Genomic DNA, 20339 nt, shown 5'->3' with positions numbered 1-20339 from the left:
CGGGTTGCAGGCTCAATCCCCAGCTGGGGGCGTGCAGGAGGGAGCCGATCAATGACTCTCATCATTGATGTTTCTATCTCTCTCTCTCCCTCTCCCTTCCTCTCTCTGAAATCAATAAAAACATATTTTTTAAAATGATTTTTTAAAAAAAGTATCTTTTGCATATGTTCTCCTGATTCTCCATCCTTTCTCTGATTTTTGTACTGCATCTACACTGTGAGCACATCTTGCTGTTCCATACAAGACTCTTTCCTTTTTATCCCCTTCAGTCTTAGTTTTATAAGCAACTCTTTGTTTCATACTTTCTGCCAGTCCTACATTCATGTTTTCTAATCATTTGTTTGTCTGAAGTAGAATCTTCAAGAAGACCTCATGGAACTATATTCCCTTAGTTCTTACATGTTGATAACAGTCTGTATCCTTTATAGTTGAAAATCAGTTTTGCTGTATACAAAATCCGTGGCTCATATTTTTTCCCCTAGAATATCTTTAAACATCTGACTCCATTTTCTTCTTGTATAAAGCATTGCTCCCAAAAATCTGTTGAGAATCTAATTTTCTTTTCCTTCTAAGTCATTTGCTCTCTCTTTTTTTAAAAAAAAAAAATATGTTTTTATTGATTTTAGAGAGAAAGGGAGAGGAAGAGAGAAACATCGATTGGCTGCCTCCTGCATGCCCCCTGCTGAGGATCGGGCCCCAAACCCAGCTATGTGCCCTGACCAGGAATCGAACCAGCGTCCTCTTGGTGCATGGGTGGACATTCAACCACTGAGCAGCAACAACTGGTCCATTTGCTCTTTTTTTTCCTAGATGCTCAAAGGATTATTCTTTTAAAGTCCAAAACTTTTATTAAAACATGTCTTGGTGCAGTGCTTTTGAGTCGAAGCTCTCAGGTTCCACTAAAATTTTTATTGTGGTAAAATATATGTAACATAAAATTGATCATTTTAACCATTTTTATTATATTTAACTTTTTGAGGACATGCCAAACTGGTTTTCACAGTGGCTATCACTTTGCATTTCTACCAGCTGTGCTCGAGGGTTCCAGTGTGATCATATCTTTGCCAACACCTATTTTCCATTTTAAAATTTTTTTATGAGTTTACTTAAGCCAAACTGATCATTTAAAAAAAATAATACACATCCTAGTGGATGTGAAGTGATAACTCATTGTAGTTTTGATATTGAGCATGTTTTCATATGCATATTGGCCATTTGCATATCTTCTTTGGAAAAATGTCTGTTCAAGTCCTTTGCTTATTTTTATTTTTATTTTTTTGGTTAATCCTCACCTGATTTTTAATTTTTTTTATTTTTTTTAGAGCGAGTGGAAGGGGAGGGAAGGATGAGAGAGCGAGAGAGAAAACATCAATGTGGTTGTCTGTTGGTTGCCTCCCACACTCATCCTGACCAGGGCCAGGACCGAACCTGAAACCCAGGAATGTGCCCTTGACCAGGAATTGACCCAGCGACCCCTCTGGTGTGCCGGCTGATGCTCTAACCACTGAACCACACCAGCCAGGGCTAATTAGACTGTTTGTTGTTGTTGAGTTTTAGGAGTTATTCATATATTCTGAATATTAATCCCTTATCAAATATATGATTTGTGAAAATTTTCTCCCATTTTGTCAGTTGTCTTTTTACTCTGTTCATGGTATCCTATGATGCTATAAAAGACATCATTGGATGACCGGTATAACTTGAATAAGGTCTATAGTTTAGATAGTAATGTTACATCAATATTAGATGTTCTGGTTGTAACCCTTGCACTGCGGTTATATAAGCAATGGTCTTCAACTGCGGGCAGTTCTGTCATCCAGGGGACATTCCACAGTGTCTGAAGATATTTTTGGCTGCTACTACTGGGCGAGTGTGCGCTGCTGACATCTAGTGGGTAAAGGCTAGAGATGCTAAAAAGTGTACCGTGCACAGGGCAGGCCCCCACAGCAAAAATTGTCCAGCCCAAATGTCAACAGTGACAAGGTAGAGAAGTCCCCTGTAAGACAATATCCTTTTTTTGTACCCTAGTAGGTTTGGCTCAACAGTTAGAGTATCAGCCTGCGGACTGAAGGGTCCCAGATTTTATTCTGGCCAAAGGTACCTACCTTGGCTGCAGGCTTGATCCCCGACAGGGCGCAGTGTGTCTCTCACATTGCGGTTTCTCTCTCTCCCTTCCTTCCACTCTCTCTGAAAGCAATGGAAAAAACATCCTTGAGTGAGGATTTAAAAAAGAGAGAGAGAATATTCTTTTTCTCAGGAAATAGAAATTAAAGCATTTAGGAATATAAAGGAGTCATGGGATTGGTTCTCAAAGGCTCAAAAAAATACATATCTATTCTACACCCCCCTCCATACATACACACACATACATATACATATATATGTGTATTTCTCACCTAACTTTCCAAAATGCTAAGATGTTGCCACATTTGCTTATATCTCTCTCTCCCCCCCTCCCTCTCTCTCCCTCCCTCTCTCTCCCTATCTTTCCCTCTCTCTTTCTCCCTCTCTCTCCCTATCTTTCCTTCCCTCTCCCTCTCTCTTTCTCTCTCTCTCTCCCTCCCTCCCTCCCTCTCCATGGCCATTCTTAATGTTTCTCAAACACATTAGGCACGCTCCTGCCTCAGAGGCTTTGCACTGGCTAGTCCCTCTGCCTAGAATGTTCTTCTCCCAGATACCTGCCTGACTTACCCCCTCGCATCCTTCACTTCTCTGACCAAACTCCTCCTTCTCTCTTTCTCTCTTTCTCTCTTTCTCTCTTTCTCTCTCTTTCTCTCTTCCCTTTCTTCCCTTTCTTTCTCTCCCTTTCTTTCTTTCTTTCTTTCTTTCTTTCTTTCTTTCTTTCTTTCTTTCTTTCTTTCTTTCTTTCTTTCTTTCTTTCTTTCTTCTTTCTCTCCCTCTCTCTCTCTCTCTCTCTCTCTCTCTTTCTTTCTTTCTTTCTTTCTTTCTTTCGATTTTTATGAGTTTCTTTGAACCAAACTGATGACACTCTATTTAAAATTACAAGCATCCTCTCATTCGGTATCTCCCTTCTTGGGTTTATTTTCTCCCTAGAACTTATCACCACATAACACACTGTAAATTTTTTTACTTGTTTATTGTTCTCCCTCACACAGTAATTGTGTCAGCTCCGTTAGGGCAAGAGCTTTTGTCCCCAGTGCTTGGAATAGGGCCAGGCACACAGTAGGTACTCAATAAATGTTTGAGGAGGAATGAATGAATTGCTGTTAAATAAGATGGATTTTTAAAAGGAGGAAGGTGGAGGAGGAGGAAAGCTGCTAGGCATCACCCTACATTTCCCCTTTGGTCTCTCCTCTGAACCTCATCTAGGACAAGACCTCCAGGCCACTGCGGGCGCCCCCCTGGTGCTCTGGAGCCCGCAAGAGGGCGCACACACTCCACGAGCATCTTGCTTCCCTTGCGGAGCCCAGGACGCGGCCGGGGAGCGCGGTTCTCAGCTCCGCCACCAGGGGGCGCCCCTCCCACTGCCCAATGCAGGAGCTGAGCTTGGCCGCGGAACACCTCTGAAGGAATTGTCCTTAAAAACATTGCCGCCTTTAGCTTTTTCTTATTGTTATTACTATTTTTTAATCCTCACCAGAGGGTATTTTTTTCCATTGCTTTTCATAGAGAGTGGAAAGGGAGAGAGCGAGCGAAACACATGTGTCTCTGTGAGAGAGACACATGGATTGGTTGCCTCCCCAGTCACCCAACCACCCCCACTAGGGCGGGGATCGAGCCTGCAACCGAGGTCCATGCCCTTGGCCAGAATCAAACCCGGGACCCTTCAGGCCACAGACCAACGCTCTAACCGCTGAGCCAAACTGGCTAGGTCTCTTATTGTTATTTTGAAAAACCTCTAAAAATTGCCCTGGCCTGGTGAAAAATAGCTCAGTTGGTTAAGAGCCGAGTCCCTATATGCCCAAGTTTGATGTCCGGTCAGGGCACATACAAGAAACCAGTGAACGCATAAATAACTGGAACAACAAATTACTGTTTCTCCCTCTCTTTCTCTCTCTCAAAAATCAATCAATAAAATTTTAAAAAATCTCTAAACATTAGCATATTAATTATAGAAATTTAAGAAACTAAAAAAAGAAATTAAAATCACTGCACTAGCCCTCCTGGGTACTTATTAATTCATCTACATATTTTATTTTGATCACCATTTCCTTATTCACAATTTTTATTTCAACCTTTTATTTTGGAGAATTTCAAGCAAAAAAAATAGAGAAATGTACTTAATGCCACTAAATTGTACACTTGAAAATGGTTAAAATGGTAAATTTTATATGATGCGTATTTTCCATAGTGAAAAAGGCAGTAGATTGTAAAACGTAAACATTATTGTCAACTCAATCCTATTTTATCTCCTGTGTTCCCACTTCCTTGCCAACTGGACTGTTTTGAAGCCTTTGCTTCAAAGCAGGCATGCCATCATCTGTAAATATTTAAGTATATATGCATTCTAGGAGACAAGGACTATTTATTTTTTAAATACCCATAATAGCATTATTATACTTTAAAAATTAAAATCATCAAATGTCCAGTAAGTGTTCAAATTTTTAATTGTTTCATAAATGTTGTAATTTCTTTTGTTTCATTATTTTAGTGAAGGATTGAATATGGATCCCAAAATGTCCATATATTGCATGTAGTTGAAATGTTTTTTAAATGTCTTTTGATCTCAAAAATTTCTCACCATTTTTTTTTTTTCCAATTTATTTGTTAAAGAAGACAGATTTGTCCCGATGCATCTTCCACAGTTTGGATTTCAAAAGCTGACTGCACCCCTGCAGTGTCATTCATGATATTCTCCTGTTCTTTGTATTTCCTAAAAACTGGTAAATAACTCTAGGTTAGTGCTGAAAATAAAAGCATAGTGTGAGCCACAAATGCAAGTCACATGTGTAAGTTTAAATTTTCTAGAAGGCACTTTAAAAAGATTTAAAATTTTAAAAAAGATGAAATATATTTTAATCATTTAATTTTAACCCAACACATCTAAAATTATTTTAACATGCAATCAATATTTTTAAAAATTAGTCAAGTAGCATTCTTTTTTTCAAGTCTTCCAAATCTTTATATGGACTGGCCACATTTCAAGTGTTTGACAGCCACATGTGACTCATAGCTACTATTTTGTATGATTTTTGGAGATTGGACCTTCTAGGTTTGCCCTGAAAAGTTCAGTACTGTAATACAGACCTCTCTTACCCCAGTCTGAGGCTGGCATTGGCAATAGAAAAACACTGGCCCAAAGGGAATGAACAGAGGCTTAAGATATCTGCAAAAGACAGAGCATGGAAGGGGTTGTGTCACACAGCAGTGACAGGGTGGGAAGACTTGCCTTGGCCAAGGAGGCAGCTCCCCCTCAGTTCTAGCCCATTGCAAACCAGCAGGCCTGCAGGCCACCCTTGCTGGACCTTTCAATTGTGCAAGGGAAGCCAAAAATCTAGATTTTTGTTAGAAATCTCCCAATGTTCAAATTTTGGGGCAGACCAAACGAAGCATATCTTCAGACAGAATTTGGCTGGAGAGGTAGGATCTGTGCCTAAAACATGGGCAAGGGGTGTGATGGATTCAAGAGGAGAGATGGCAGAGGGGGTTTGGCTTCTGTGCAAATTTGAAAAGGTGGTAGGATTGTGACTCATAGAAGCAGCATTAGCTGCTCTCATGTCAGCCCCTGGCAGACCATGATTGGGGCAGGTTTAAGCCCAACAGCAGTCCTAGTCTTGCTGGGGAACTATTGACCTTACACCTCCTCTCTCACATGGTCATGTGACTTCTCTATGCCTCAATTTCCTCTCTTCTTCAAGATGGAGCTTAAAACAGTACTACCTCACTCTGGTCAGTATGGCTCAGTTGGTTGGGCATCATTCCATACACCAAAATGTTGCTGATTTGATTCCTGGTCAGGGCACATGCCCAGGTTGTGGGTTCAATCCCTGGTAGGGGGCGTGCAGGAGGCAGCCAATCAATGACATCAGTGTTTCTCTTTCTCTCATTCTCCCTACCTCTCTTTCTAAAAATCAATAAAAAATATATTTTTAAAAAACAGTACTACCCCATCATTATAGGGTATGTTAAGTGAATGAATGTACGTAAAATACTCAAAATAGTGCCAGCCACAGAGTAGGCACCACTGAAGTGTTGGCTATTATATTAGCTATCTATTGTGTTAGCTACAAAACAAGTGGCTTAGAACAATAATATACACTTATTACTTCATAGTTTGAATGGATCAAGAGTTTGGGAGTGGCTTAGCTGGGTGGTTCTGGCATGGGGTCTCATGAGGTTAATAACATGTCAGCTGAGGCTGTGTCATCTTAAAGCTTGCCTGGGACTGGAGGATGTGCTTTCTTTTCCCCTTTTGTTATTGAATTTATTGGGGTGATACTGGTTAACAAAATTACACAGGTTTCAGGTCACAATTCCACAACACATCATCTGTACACTGTATTGTGTGTTCACACCCCAAGTCAAGTCTCCGACTATTACCATTTATCCCCCTGGAGGATGTGCTTTCAAGAGAGCTTTATTGTATGGCTGAGAAGCTGATGTTGGTTGTTGAGTGAGGGCCTCAGTTCCTCAACATGTGAACCTCTCCAAAGGGTTAGTGTCCTCACAGCACGGCGGCTGGCTTCTCCAAGACCATGTGATCTAATCAAGAACAAGGAAGAAGATGTGTAGTTGTTTTTTTCTGTGTGTGTTTTATTTACTTATTTATTTACCCCATTTCTTTGCTCTTCATTTCTTCCTCCATCTCTAAGAAATTGGAATCATTTTCTCTTGCCTCAAAAAGACTCTTTGGTGTTTCCTTTATTTGGGATCTGTCTGTGATGAATTCTCTAGTTTGTTCATCTGAAAATGTCTTTCCTTTTGTTGGTCATAAAGTTCCAAAGTTGAAGATTTCATTCTTCCATCTTCTTTTTAAAATTGATTTTAGAGGGGGAGGAGAGAGAGAGGGCAGGGGGAGGGACATTGATGTGAGATAGAAACATTGGTTTGTTGCCTCTCACACGCGCCCCCACCGGGGATCGAACCCACAACCTGGGTATGTGCCCTAACCAGGAATTGAACCAGCCACCTTTTGGTGTACAGAACAACACTTCAACCAACTGAGCCACACTGGCCAGGGCAGCCACCTGTTTTTTATGACCTAACCTCAGAAGTCACACACACCATCATTTTAACAATATGCTCTTGATTATATGCTAGGGAGAACATACATGAGGGCGTGAATATCAGGAGGCAAGGCTCACTGGGCTATTTTGAATAAAGGTAGCATATCATGGCTGCTAAGAACACAACTCTAAGTTAGCTAGCCTGGTTTCACATCCTAGCTCTGTCCAGATAACTCTGAAAACTCAGACAAGTGTGTAACCTCTTTCATAGTGTCATCACCTAAAATAGAATAAATACATACCTAATTTGGAGCTGTTATTAGAATTAAGTGAATACAGAATCACTTTAGAATAATACCTGGCATATATTTACTGTACAGTAGGGGTTTGCCACTATTTTTATTATAAGCAGCCCCTCTACTGACAGATCTGCTCTTCCTGTCCCACCCACCAGAAGCCCCAAGGATTAGAAATTAGTAAAGAGGGACTGAGGGACCCCCCCATAACCTAAGTATTGGAGATACAGATGGAAAGACACTGTTCATGAGACTGTGTCCTGCCTCAGATTGAAAACTCCCAAAGGCAGGGACTTAATTCAGCTGTCCACAGACAAGCAAAAAAAGTCTATTTCACTGCTTTTCTTTCTGATGAGAGATTTCAGCCCACATGTCATCTTTCTATGCCATTTACCTTGACCAAAGTAGCCTATGTGGGGCCTGGGGTGTCCTGCCCACCATTATGACCCCAGCACAGTAACTGGCACACTCAAGAAACAGTTGATCAGGGTGACCATGTCATTGCTGGGGCATAGGGCACATTCCACAGAGCACTTTTTAGGATGCAATCAAGAGCCAGGCCCCTGGAGAAATTCTTCTGTAGCTTGTTCATGGCATCTGCCTCTAAGAGAGAGAGCCTTTGGTGTTTTGTGCCCTCTGAAACATGGCACCGAGGAAGAAGCCCCTGAGAAATGGATCATGAAAAGCCCATCAGGTTGGGAAAATAACTGATCATTTATCTCAGCAAAGGAAGCCCGGTAGGAAAGAATGCACTCTGGGAGAGCAATGTCCCCCACTCAGACAGAGGCCACGGGCTTCGGGGTAGACAGGCTGGCTGCCAGGGCAGATGGTGACTGTCCAGGTCTCCTCCTTGTGGAGGTTTTCCTCCCTGTCTGCCTGTCACTGCTGTCAGGATCTGCAATCCTGGCATCTACCCAGCCGAATGTATGAATGGTGACCTGCACATTGGGCTGGGCCCGGGGCACATAGTTTCAGATTCCAGAGGCGGAACTGGCTCTGAGCCCTGCTGAATCAACTCTGTTCTTGTCAGAGCTTGGAACCAACCTGCCCTAGGTTCTTCCCGGCAGACAGATTTTTCTGTGCCAGCCTCTCTTTCCTGACAGGGTATAGGGGAGTTGGTGTAAATGGAGGGGGAGAACTTTAGTGAAAGTTTATTGAATAAATTCTTACCCTTGTGGAATGGACATGGTCCAGACTCACAGCTGCACTTGGTTCTTTCTTTGTCCCAACCTTGCCCATACCCCAATCTCAGAGTATTGGGGTCTCTCCATCACAACCTGGGAACTCCATATAGGAGAGCAGATGACTACCCAATGAATGAATGAATGAATGGGCCTTCCTTCCATGTATCCCCTCTTTCTGTTCCGAGGTTCCTGCTTTGATGCAGGGAAGACTCAGACACTGCAGACCCTGGTGGTAGAAAGTGTCATTGGGAAGTGAGGCCCTGAGCTGGAGAGTTGACAGACACGGGCCCTGCCAACAGGGCACTAGGGTGTGGGGAAGGGGGATGAGGGACTTAAAGAATCCACAGACACATCTGCCATGACGAATCCTTGAGCCAGAAGGAGCGTGGGAGCCGGGAGATGTCTGGGGGGGGGGGGGAGGGAGAGGGGTGCAGCCTGGTCTTGGGAGGCTCTCCCGGAAACATCCTGGGCTCCCCGCCCGGTCCTTAAGGATTCACTGTACCAGGAACCTCTCTCATATGCCTCTCTCCGCCCTCTCCCCAGTGTTTGACTAGAGGAGGGCATGAGGAATGCTCCCCGCGCGCCCAGCCTTTGAGCACGCCCGGCGCCCTTTCCCCAATTAAGTGCGGCGGGCGGGGGCGGGGGCGGGGGCGGGGGGCGCGGCTCGGAATTCCGGCGCTGAAAAGAGGGTCACGATGATAGGGACAGTCACGTCTCCCACAGTCGGCAGGGAAGCCACGTCAGGCCAGGGTGGGGAGGAGCCTGAGCTTTGCGCTCCTGGGGCGCCCCGCACACCGCCAGCGAACTGCACAGCCGGGAATGCACAGAACCCCACCCCAACCGCACGCCCCGCCCCCGGCACGCCCCGCGCTCCGCCTTCGAGGCTGCCCGGCCCCCTCTCGCACCCGCCTTACAAAAAGGGTGTCGCGGGAACGAGCCAGACTGAGGGCTGGGGGCCTGGATCCGAGCCTTGTTTTCTGGGGCTTCTGAACGTGCGCGGGCCTCCGCCTGGGTCCCCGCGTCGTTTGAACTCTCTGCGGCTTAGCGCCCGAGCCTGAGTCCCCGCCTCCCCGCCTCCCCGCGCACCGCCACCCGGAAGGATGCGCTGCGCGCCGACGGCCGGAGCCGCCTTGGTGCTGTGCGCCGCCACCGCCGGGCTGCTGAGCGCGCAGGACCACCCCGCGCCCGCCGAGTCGCCGCCGCGCTTCGCGTCCTGGGACGAGGTGAATGTGCTGGCTCACGGGCTCCTGCAGCTCGGCCACGGGCTGCGCGAACACGTGGAGCGCACCCGGGGGCAGCTGGGCGCCCTGGAGCGGCGTCTGGGCGCGTGCGGGGCCGCCTGCCAGGAGCCGGGGGCTTCCGCCGCGCCCCCGCTGGTCCCCGGGAGTCTGGTCTCCCCGGGCGAGGCCGCGCCTGAGACCCTCCGCAGCCTGCAGGTAAGGGCGACCCGGGTGGCAGTCTGCGCTTTCTCCTACTGCTCTCTTCGCGAGTCTGGAAGGGTGTGGACAGAAGCGGGGCGCTTCCAGGGCTCCCTGAGCTCTCTCTCCTGCTTAGGCGACGAAAGACGGAGAGTTGGAAGGACAGAGGAGTAGATGAATGCAGAGCTTGGCGGCAGAAGGCTGCGTCCTCACCATGGTTTTCACACTCTCTCCAGACCCAGCTCAAGGCTCAGAACAGCCGGATCGAGCAACTCTTCCAGAAGGTGGCCCAGCAGCAGCGGCACCTGGAGAAGCAGCATCTGAGAATCCAGAATCTGCAGAGGCAGGTACCAGATGCTTGCGCCAGAACGGGAGGGAGGGGAGGTCGAAGCTGGACCTGTGGGTCTGGAGGAGAGTGTCAGGTTTGACTGGCCTACTCTCCTCCCACCTTTCCCAGGTGGGCCTCCTGGCCCCCATCAACTTGGGCCGCGGGGTGGCCAAGCCTGCCCGGAGGAAGAGGCTGCCCAAGATGTCCCAGCTTGTTGGCCCCACTCACAATATAAGCCACCTGCACAGTGAGTGTCCAGCCCTTTGCTGTCCTCTGGCAGCTCCTCCCTCCACACACGGACACACACTGGCCATTCCTGTATCCCTCCTTGTCATGTACACTTGACTTGAGAAGGAGAGAGGTCCCGGCCTTGGGTCCCCCTGGGCTCTGATGAAGGGCTGATGGGGGCACCTCCCTCAGCTCTGTCCCTGATGCCCCACCTTTCTTGCCAGTGGGCCAGTGGGTTTTCCCCAAAGCCTTGCTGGCCACTAATAGAGCCAGGGTTGGGAGAGAGGGACTTGGGCTGTAGAAGTGCAGGGAAAGGGGTGCTGCAGCTCAGGGACACCTCCATGTAGGTTGGAACTTTATAGGAGGACATGATGGTGGAAGGGCTTGATGGTGGCAAAGAGGGTGTCAGCTAGGGAATCTGGAGTCCTTATTGGTGAACAGCAAATGCCTGTCTGGGAGAGGGGAGAGGGGTTCTAAGGCTTGAACTGTGGATCTAGGAGGTGGAGCAAGGGCAACGGACCCCTATCTCTCTGACCAGGGGCATTCACTCTTTTGTCGTTGTTAATCCTCACTGGAGGATATTTTTCCCCCATTGACTTTTGACTTTTAGAGAGAGTGGAAGGGGAGAGTGGAAGAGAGAAACATCTCTGAGAGACATACATCAATTGGTTGCCTCCTGAACTTGCCCGACAGGGGTGGGGATGGAACTTGCAACCGAGGTACATACCCTTGGCTGGAATCGAACCTGGGACCCTACAGTCTGCAGGCTGATGCTCTAACCACTGAGTCAAACCGGCCAGGGCCAGACGCATTCATTCTTGCATCTCTGACAAGTCCAAGGCTGCTGACCCTTGCTCCCTGACCCCTCTCTTGGCTTCAAATTGCCTGATCACCCCCATTTTCTATCCCCCCACTTCCACAGAGAGCTAGCCATTGCCAGCATTTGGAATTCTGGGTCTTATCTGGATGTATGCTTGAAATTGACCCAAATTTCCAATCACATGGCTGTGTATGTCAACTCAGGCTCCCAGCTTCCCATGTCTCTGCCCCACCTTAAGTTCATGGCCCCAGAGTAGCTGACTTCCCCCTGGTCCTCCTACCCTGTTACCCTGCCTGGCATCTGTGGCTGTTTGCAGCCAACTGGGTAAAAGTTCAGATCCCTCCCCTCACACCCTCAGGCTGGTTGATGGCTTCCAGCCCTCTAGTTTTGAGGGCTCCCCTCACCCCACCGCTCCCCCAACTCCTGTCAGAAAGGTTCCAGTACACCCTCCCAAACTGCTGTCTTGGGATGAGGGCCTTCTGGGATGGGCCAGTAGGTATAGGTCCAGGTTAAGGGATGTGGAAGGGATTATAGGGGGAAACTGGTGGATTTGGGGACTCCCAGACTCCAGCTTAGTTCTGCCAAGTAGGGGAAAGTTCAGAGCTGGAGAGAAAAACAGCTGGTGTTAATGGAAGCCACATTGGTGGTTTGGCCAGGTGCCTGTCCTGATTGGAAGGGAGGAAAGTAGGGGAAAGAGGAGCTGCCCCAGGGGCCGGAAAGTGTCTCCAGTCACTCTGGGCTGGCCCCCACTCCTGCAATGGTTAGGACACACTCACCCCTTGTCCTGGGCCTTCACAACCCATCCCCCCTTCCTGCCCGTGACCTTTCCCCTACTTTCTTTGCTGGGCTGGGAGTGGGACTTCCCACTAGCTGTAACCATCCCTCCTTCCTCACCTCCTCCCTCCCTGTCTCCCTCCCCCTCTCCCTCTCAGTCTCCCTCTCTACTCCTTTCCTCCTCCCTCCCTGTCTCCCTCCCTCCTTCCTTTACTCTTCAATTATTCAACTCCCCCTCTGATACCTGGGACCCCAGGCAGGGCCTCTGTCTTCCCAAGTCCCATCAGGACTTGATCTGAATCCCCCACTAGACAAAGCAAAGCCTGTCCAGCTCAGCTCAGCTTTGGCCTCCCCACCCTGCCCCCCCATCTAGCTCCTGCAATCATTCATTTATCAATCATTCATTCATTGTGTTTTTATTAAACACCTGCTGTGGACTAGGGTCAGCCAGGGCACTGGGCCAAGTACATTCCCTGTTTCTGGCCTCATAGAGGCCTCATTCAGTGAAGGGAGTGTGGGAAAGGCAACCAGATGACCCTAGTGTAGGGAGTGGGGAGTCCTTGATGCCCATTTCTGGGTGTCTGACCTGGTCTGGGGTGAGGGATTTCCTCCAGAACCTGAGACTTAGAATGAAGCAGAAAAAGGCATGAGGGAAGAGGGTCCTAGGTAAGCATGTACAAAGGCCCTGTGGCAGGAGCATGTGTAGGACAAGGAAAGCTGTGTGGCCAGAAGGTGGGCATGCAGTGTGGGAGGAAGGAGGATGGGTGCAATCCTAGAGCACCTTGTAGTGAGTGTTGAAGAGGGAGTCATGGAAGAATTTAGGCAAGTGTAAGAGGAGGGCATCATGATCTCAGGATTGCCCCTTAATATCCCTGTTGCCCACTGCACAGATTCTACATACGCCTGTTTCTTGAGACTCCCAGGACTGCTCCCTGCTTCAATCTCCCCACCCCTCTCTTTGCCCTGTAGGGCTGCCCAGGGACTGCCAAGAGCTGTTTGAAGAAGGAGAACGGCAAAGTGGACTATTCCAGATCCAGCCTCAGGGGTCTCTGCCTTTCCTGGTTAACTGCAAGATGAGCTCCGGTAGGACATGTTAGCCCTCCAGGGAACTGTTGTCTTTCTGTCAAATGTAGCCCGCCTCCCTCACTCCCACTTCCTCCTTCCCTGCTGAGTCCTGGGGACAAAGATCTAGGCTGAGCCTCTGGGCTGCTGGCCAGCCCACAGTATTCCTTCCTTTGACCACCTTCCTCTAGTCCTGCTGGGATGAATGAAGGAGCATTGCTCCCCCTAGGTTTGGAGGTGCTGTGGGGTTTTGGAGTCAGATAGAGGAGTTGGAGTCCCCTGTGGGAAGGGAAGGGTCCTCCTGATGACCTTGTACCTATCTGGGCAGATGGAGGCTGGACCATAATTCAGAGGCGTCAAGATGGCTCTGTGGACTTCAATCAGCCCTGGGAAGCCTACAAGACTGGCTTCGGTGATCCCCAAGGTGGGTGTTTCCAGAAGCCAGAGGCACAGGGGGAGGAGGGGGTTGTGGAGGTGGGCCCCTGTCTCACCAATGACTTTTCCCGCTGTAGGAGAGTTCTGGCTGGGCCTGGAGAAGATGCACTTGATATTGGGGGACCGTGGCAGCCACCTGGCTGTGCAGCTGCAGGACTGGGAGGGCAATGCCAAGTCGTTGCAGTTCCCTATCCGCCTGGGTGGTGAGGACACAGCCTATAGCCTGCAGCTAACCGCACCCATGGCCAGTGAGCTGGGTCCCACCACTGTTACACCCAGTGGCCTCTCCCTGCCCTTCTCCACTTGGGACCAGGACCACGACCTCAGCAGGGACAAGAACTGTGCCAAGAGCCTCTCTGGTGAGTAAACTCTGTCCATCCTCATCTTGCCTGCAGGGCCTCCTCTCCCTGCCTTTATGCTTCTCTGCCCTGTCTTCAACTCCAATTCTATCCATTACCCTCTTTTCCTTACTTGCTGTGTGCCCTTGCTGACTTAATCTCTCCCATCTTCAGTTGCCCCATTTTAAAAATGGTTATAATCACAGTGCCCACTCCATAGGATTATTATGAAAATTCAAGGAGATGACATTTGTTGGATAGTGGCTGGCATGTGGTAAAGCCACCAAGGCAAACTTCACCTTGATTTAATGAAATCAAAGGCCTTGTGAAGTGAAACACATCAAACTGCTTTGAAAGGTCACTGGTTCAATTCCCTGGTCAGGACACTTGCCTGGGTTGTGGGCTCGATCCCCGATAGGGGGAATGCAGGAGGCAGCTGATCACATAGAGTTTTTTCTCTCTCTCTCTGAAAACCAATAAACTATTCTTAAAAAAAAAAAAAAGAAAGGTGGAGCCCTGGCCAGTGTGGCTCAGTTGGTTGGAGTGTCATCCTGTGCACCAAAGGGTCATGGATTTGATTCCCATTCAAGGCACATATGTAGGTTGTGGGTTCAGTCCTCCTGGTTGGGAGGCAACCGATCAATGTTTCTCTCTCTCGCCCTCCCTCTCCCTTCCCCCCTTCTCTAAAGTCAATAAAAACATATCCTTGGGTGTGGATTAAAAAATAATAAAAAATAAATACATTTAAAAAATGATGGAATACTGGTAATTTCATTTGGTTCAATCTAACATAAATTAATGAGACAGATGACAATCAAGGTCTTTAATGAATGTTCGTCATGTGTCAGGTGCAGAGAAGTGACTTGCCATGGTCACAGATGTGAAAGTTATGGTTACTGGGTCGGGGGGCCCAAAGTCCCCGAGTCCCTCTGTTAGAACCCGGGGTCCTTCAGGATACAATTTGACAGCCACTGCCAAAGCCCTCCCATCTAAAGTGTGTAAAGTCCAATGCCTAGCCTCATCCCCGTCCCAGCCCCAGTGGTTAGGCCCCTCTTAACCATATTCCTTTTTTTCTGACCCCCGAAGGTGGCTGGTGGTTTGGTACCTGCGGCCACTCGAACCTTAACGGCCAGTACTTCCGCTCCATCCCTCGGCAGCGGCAGCAGCGTAAGAAGGGCATCTTCTGGAAGACCTGGCGGGGCCGCTACTACCCGCTGCAGGCCACCACCATGCTGATCCAGCCCGTAGCTGCTGAAACAGCCTCCTAGCCTCCTTGCTGGGGCCTGGTCCCAGGCTCCTAGGGGACAGTGACTTTGATTCTGGCCCAACACGTGGCCATTCCCTGCCTGGGCAGGGGCCGTCTGGAGCCTTGCAGACAGAGAAAAAGCCTATGACTGGAGAGACCCCCCTTTTTTAGTGGGGGACTGCAGGTGATATCCTCTGAGAAGGACGGAACTGCAGGGCACACACCACAGAATCGTGGGACCAACGGGCATTGAGGTCTTCTCCTTGCCTACCCAAGGAGTGGGGAACACAGAGAGACCACGAAGGGGCAACCAGGCCAGCCCTCAACGGTAGATTCAGTCATGTTGACTGGCTAAGGGACCAGGGCGCCCTCACGGTGCTGTTGTATGTGGGCGCTGTGGGACAAGCCCGTGCCACATGGTGTCTGGGCAGAGCTCACAGAATAAAAACAACCTCAGAACATTTCATTCTTCTTTGTCCTTAGGTTTGTTAAAAGTGGACAGTTTCAAAATCCATGTAAACATGTTCTCAGGGTAGAGGTGAACACTCCCTGGTCTGTTAAGGACAACACTGGTTATTCCTACCACCTCTGAAAACTGATTTTAATTTCCTTCAGTTATTATTTCATGATGTATATGTCATTTTTATTTTCAAAATTTAAAAACAAAGCTCTCATTCCTTCCTTCTGGAAGCAGGTAATAGAGAAAATTAGAACACCCTCCTGATCATACTTAATGTATGTGAATCACCGTTAACCTCTCAGTTTCCCACCAACTGATAAAAATATGTGAGTAACGTGTTTATTTTTTCTAGCAGTCACATTTTTTAAAAGTAAAAAGAAACAGGTGAAATGAATTTTAGAAATATATTTTATTGAATCCAATAAATCAAAAGTACTGCTATTTCAATATGTGAGCAATATAAAAGTTATTAGTGAGATATTTGACATTGCTTTTTTGTACTAAATCTTTGGAATCCGGTATGTATTTTACATTTATGGCACATCTGAATTTGGACCAACCATATTTCAAGGACTCAACAGTCACAGAGGCCAATGACACGTATTTGGACAGCACAGCTTTAATGCGTACATTAATACAATGTTTGGAGGAAATTCACTTTTTTGGGGCCACATCTGCATGTTTTATTTATTTATTTATTACTTTTTTAAATATATCTTTATTGATTTCAGAGAGAAGAAGGGAGAGGGAGAGAGAGAGAAACATCAATGATGAGAGTCATCGATCGGCTGCCTCCTGTACTCCCTGTACTAAGGATCGAGCCCGCAACCCTGCATGTGCCCTGACCTGGGAATCCAACTACGATCTCCTGGATCCTAGGTCAGTGCTCAACTGCTGAGCCATGCCCGGCCAGGCTGCATGTTTTCTTTTAAATTGGCTTTAAAAATATATACATAGAAATTCAACTAATACTTACCAAGCACATGCTAAAGCCCTGTACTAAGTGCTTGGGATTCTGGAGTGAAAGAAGAGACCCTGCTGGCACCAAGACCCTTCCATTACAGATAGGGTGACCTATAATTGATGGTCAAAACTGAGACACTTGTTAAGAGTGAAAGGGGGTGTGCTGTTAATAATTAAGCCGGATGGCAAACATAAAGCAGCTCACTCCCAGGCATATCAGGATTTATTGACTCAGTTTTATTATTTAATTATTTTTAAATAATAGTTTATTTTTAAAAAGTGCTTTTTAGAAACAAGGGGGGGGTGGGAAACATTGATTTGTTCTTATTTATGCAATTATTGGTTGAGTTTTTTTAAAAAAATTTTAAAGAGTTTTATTTTTTAGAGATAGTGGAAGGGAGAGAGAGAGAAACATCGATGTGAGAGTACAACATCAATCGGCTGCCTCCTGCATGGCCCCTACCAGGGTTTGGGCCTACAACATGGGCATTTGTCCTGACAGAATCAACCTTTCAGTGCATGGGACGATGCCCACCAACTGAGCCACACTGGCCAGGGCTACTGGTTGATTCCTGTATGTGCCCTGACTGGGGATCAAACCCACAACCTTGATGTATCAGGACGTTGCTCTAACCAATTGAGCTACCTGGCCAGGGTCTTGACTCTGTTTTTAAAAATGTAAACAGAGCCCTGGCTGGTATGGTTCAGTGGTTAGAGCTTGGCCAGCGCACCAAAGGGTCCTGGGTTCTAGTCCCGGTCAAGGGCATGTCCCTGGGTTGCAGGTTCAATCCCTGGCTCTGGTTGGAGTGCTTTCGGGAGGCAACCAATTGATGTGTCTCTCTTACATCAATGTTTCTCTCTTTCCACCCCTCCCTCCTTTCCACTTTCTCTAAAAAGCAATGGAAAAAATATCCTCGGGTAAGGATTAACACCCCCCCAAAATAATGTAAACACAGAACAAAGATAAGGAAAAAAAAACAACAACCCTGAAAACCTGCCCTAGCAGGTTTGGCTCAGTGGTTGGAGTGTCAGCCAACCCCCAGAATGAAGGGTCTGGGTTCAGTTATGGTCAATGGAATGTACCTCCTTTGCAGGCTCAATCCCTAGAGGCAACCAATCAATGTGTCTCTCTCACATCAATGTTTCTCTCTCTCCCTCTCTCCCACTCTCTCTGAAAAGCAATGGAAAAAATATCCTCAGGTGAAGGGGGGAAAAAAGAAAAAAAAATGTAAACACATATCTCTACAACATATGGAAAACCAATATCACCTGCCATAAATATATTATTAAAAAAAAGTCAATGAAAATAAAACAATGCCAATGCTTTGAAATTCCAGCTAGGAAACTGATGTATGGTAGGAAACACACGCACACACATGCATACACACAAATAGTGGCTGCCCCTGGGAGCGCAGAATGGGACTTACTGGGAAGGGGCATGAGAGAAACTTCCCGAGTTATGGTGATGCCTAAACCTTGATAGAGATGGGTGTATGCCTTCGTCTCAGCGAATGTACACTTAAGATCGGTACATTTCATTGTATGTAAATTTTACCCCAAAAGAAACTACTAAAAGAGCCATAAACAAATATTGAAGTGTAGTTAATGATATGCATGCCAAAGTGTTTAGAGGTGAAGAGAATTTGCCTTCAATTTTCTGTTTTAATTTTTTCAGCTGTATTGAGATATAATTGACATAAAATTGTGTAACTTTATATATTTCCAAAATGATGACCACCATAGCATTAGCTAACTCCTCTATCACATCACATAATTGCCATTTCCTTTTTTGTGGTGAGAACATTTAAGATCTACTCTCTTAGCAAGTTTCAAGCATATGGTACAGTATTATTAACTATAATCACCATGCTATACATTACATCCCCCAAATCTTCAACTTTCTTTGAAATCCATCAAAAAGTAAGATGATGGATGGGTGGATAGAGAGCTAGATATGTGATAAAGCAAAATGCTGTACTAATAGTGGGATCCAGGTGGTGGGGATCCAGGGGGATATGAATACAGAGATATTCTCTGTACAATTCTTTCCGTTTTTCTAAATGCTTAAAAATTTCACAATAAAATGTGAGGAAGAAAATCCTAGCCAGATTCTGTTGCCTTCTGCAGACTCAGTCTATGTCCCAGCTCTGTTTAAAATGAGAGAGATGGGGGTTAGAAAATTGTTCAAGAGATATGAGCCACAGAGAGAAAGCCTCCCTTCTTGATGGGTAATAAAGGATTTTAAGAATTGAAAAAAGAAAAAAATGAAAAAAGATAGGACTTTCTCAGCATGTGGTTCAATGTTATTTAATGAACCACCTAAAATTATCACCCAGCTCATATAGCCTGGAATAAGTAATGTGATCTCTTGTCTCCAGGACACATGTTAGAGAAAAACACCTCTCTATGCCCTGAGTCCCAGTTGCCTCTTCCTGGAACATGCTGGGGACACAGTAGCTTCCCTGGAGCCCTTGTTGAATATGGGCCACGAAGTCCTCAGCTCTGTGGGCCAAGCCCTCTCCAGGCTCCTTGTCTGGGGATGTCCCATACCAGGCAGGCTTGGAGAGTCTCTCTTGAGCCTACTGTGCCTGAAAACTGGTAGGAAGTTCCAACTGTGGAGGTGGAGGGGTGGTCCCACCAGCTTTGCCCTCCTAATTCTCAGGCTCTTCCAAGAGGGCTTAACTCCCCAACCTGTCCCTTCTCCTGCTATCACCACCTCCTCCAACACAGCATTTTCTGTCCCTCCACCCCAAAGAACAACACAAAGAATAACCCCGCCATAGCTGGGAACCAAACAAAAGTCAGGATGTGAATCCAGACCTGTCTAACTCCATAGCCGGAGCTCTTACCCACATCCATCTTCTAAGTGACTAAGGACAGCCTCTAAAGCTCTGTGGCCTCCATCCTCCATCTGGAAAATGGGGATGGTTCTGGTACCCCAGCCCCCTACCCCTACCACCCCTTCCTATTCTTCTGGTGCTGTGAGGATTTCAGGCTCAATCCCTCACCCAGGTCGGGGCATGTGCAGGAGGCAACCGATCTACATGTCTCTCTCACATCAATGTTTCTCTCTCTCCCTCTCTGTCTCCCTTCCACTCTCTCTGAAAAGCAATGGAAAAAAATCCTCAGGTGAGAATTAAAAAAAAAAAAAAAAATCTACAAAGATGGGGTGGGGGTGGGGGGTGAGATTCCAGGAAGAGGTCATTGTGAGAGCAAAAGCCTAGTGGCCTGGGTGGAAAGTGCACAGCCCCACCTGGCTGCAGCAAGGAGCAGGAAGCTGGGATGGTGAGCTGAGGTAGAGTAGGGAGGGGTAAGCAGGGGGTTTGGCTAGACTGTGCAGGGCCAGAGGGTCTGTGCTGGTCTGACTTCCAGCCTCACCTTTTCACCTAATCTCACCTGGGGTCCTTGGAACTCACTCTCCAGCCACCATGTCCTCCTGGCTATTCAGACTCATCAGGCTCTCTCTCTCTCCCTTACTGTTGCACCCACCATCCACCATCTCCTCCCTCACCTTCGGACTCCATGCAAATACCACCTCCCTCAGGATGTCTTCCCTGACTCCCTAGCTAAGGAGCTCCACTATCACATAACCCAGGCTATTTTCCTCATTGTAGGCCTCCCATTCTGAAACTATCTTGTGTGTGTTCTTTACTTGCTTCT

At 47.2% G+C, this 20339-nt stretch overlaps 1 protein-coding gene across 1 annotated transcript; it reads left to right on the top strand.

Annotated features, from left to right (window-relative positions):
* Positions 1 to 9692: 9692 nt before the first annotated feature.
* Positions 9693 to 15717, top strand: ANGPTL4 (angiopoietin like 4). The gene is made up of 7 exons (XM_016203432.2): positions 9693 to 10043; positions 10262 to 10372; positions 10483 to 10600; positions 13145 to 13258; positions 13566 to 13661; positions 13750 to 14031; positions 15097 to 15717. Exons 1-7 carry the CDS (start codon positions 9708 to 9710, stop codon positions 15276 to 15278), a joined length of 1239 nt encoding a protein of 412 aa, XP_016058918.2. The 5' UTR covers positions 9693 to 9707; the 3' UTR covers positions 15279 to 15717.
* The last annotated feature ends 4622 nt before the right edge of the window (positions 15718 to 20339 follow it).

The sequence above is a fragment of the Miniopterus natalensis genome, chromosome 4, assembly GCF_054644295.1.
Source record: "Miniopterus natalensis isolate mMinNat1 chromosome 4, mMinNat1.hap1, whole genome shotgun sequence".
NCBI classification, from domain to species: domain Eukaryota; kingdom Metazoa; phylum Chordata; class Mammalia; order Chiroptera; family Miniopteridae; genus Miniopterus; species Miniopterus natalensis.
Note: the sequence above shows the minus strand (reverse complement) of the source record. Positions and strands in the feature narration are given on the sequence as shown.

Excerpts from the sequence above, each read along its gene's own strand:
- ANGPTL4 (XM_016203432.2), top strand. The coding sequence starts at position 9,708 with ATGCGCTGCGCGCCGACGGCCGGAGCCGCCTTGGTGCTGTGCGCCGCC. Across the intron at positions 13,259-13,565 it reads TAACTGCAAGATGAGCTCCG|ATGGAGGCTGGACCATAATT; the intron begins GTAGGACATGTT and ends CTATCTGGGCAG. Across the intron at positions 13,662-13,749 it reads TGGCTTCGGTGATCCCCAAG|GAGAGTTCTGGCTGGGCCTG; the intron begins GTGGGTGTTTCC and ends TTCCCGCTGTAG.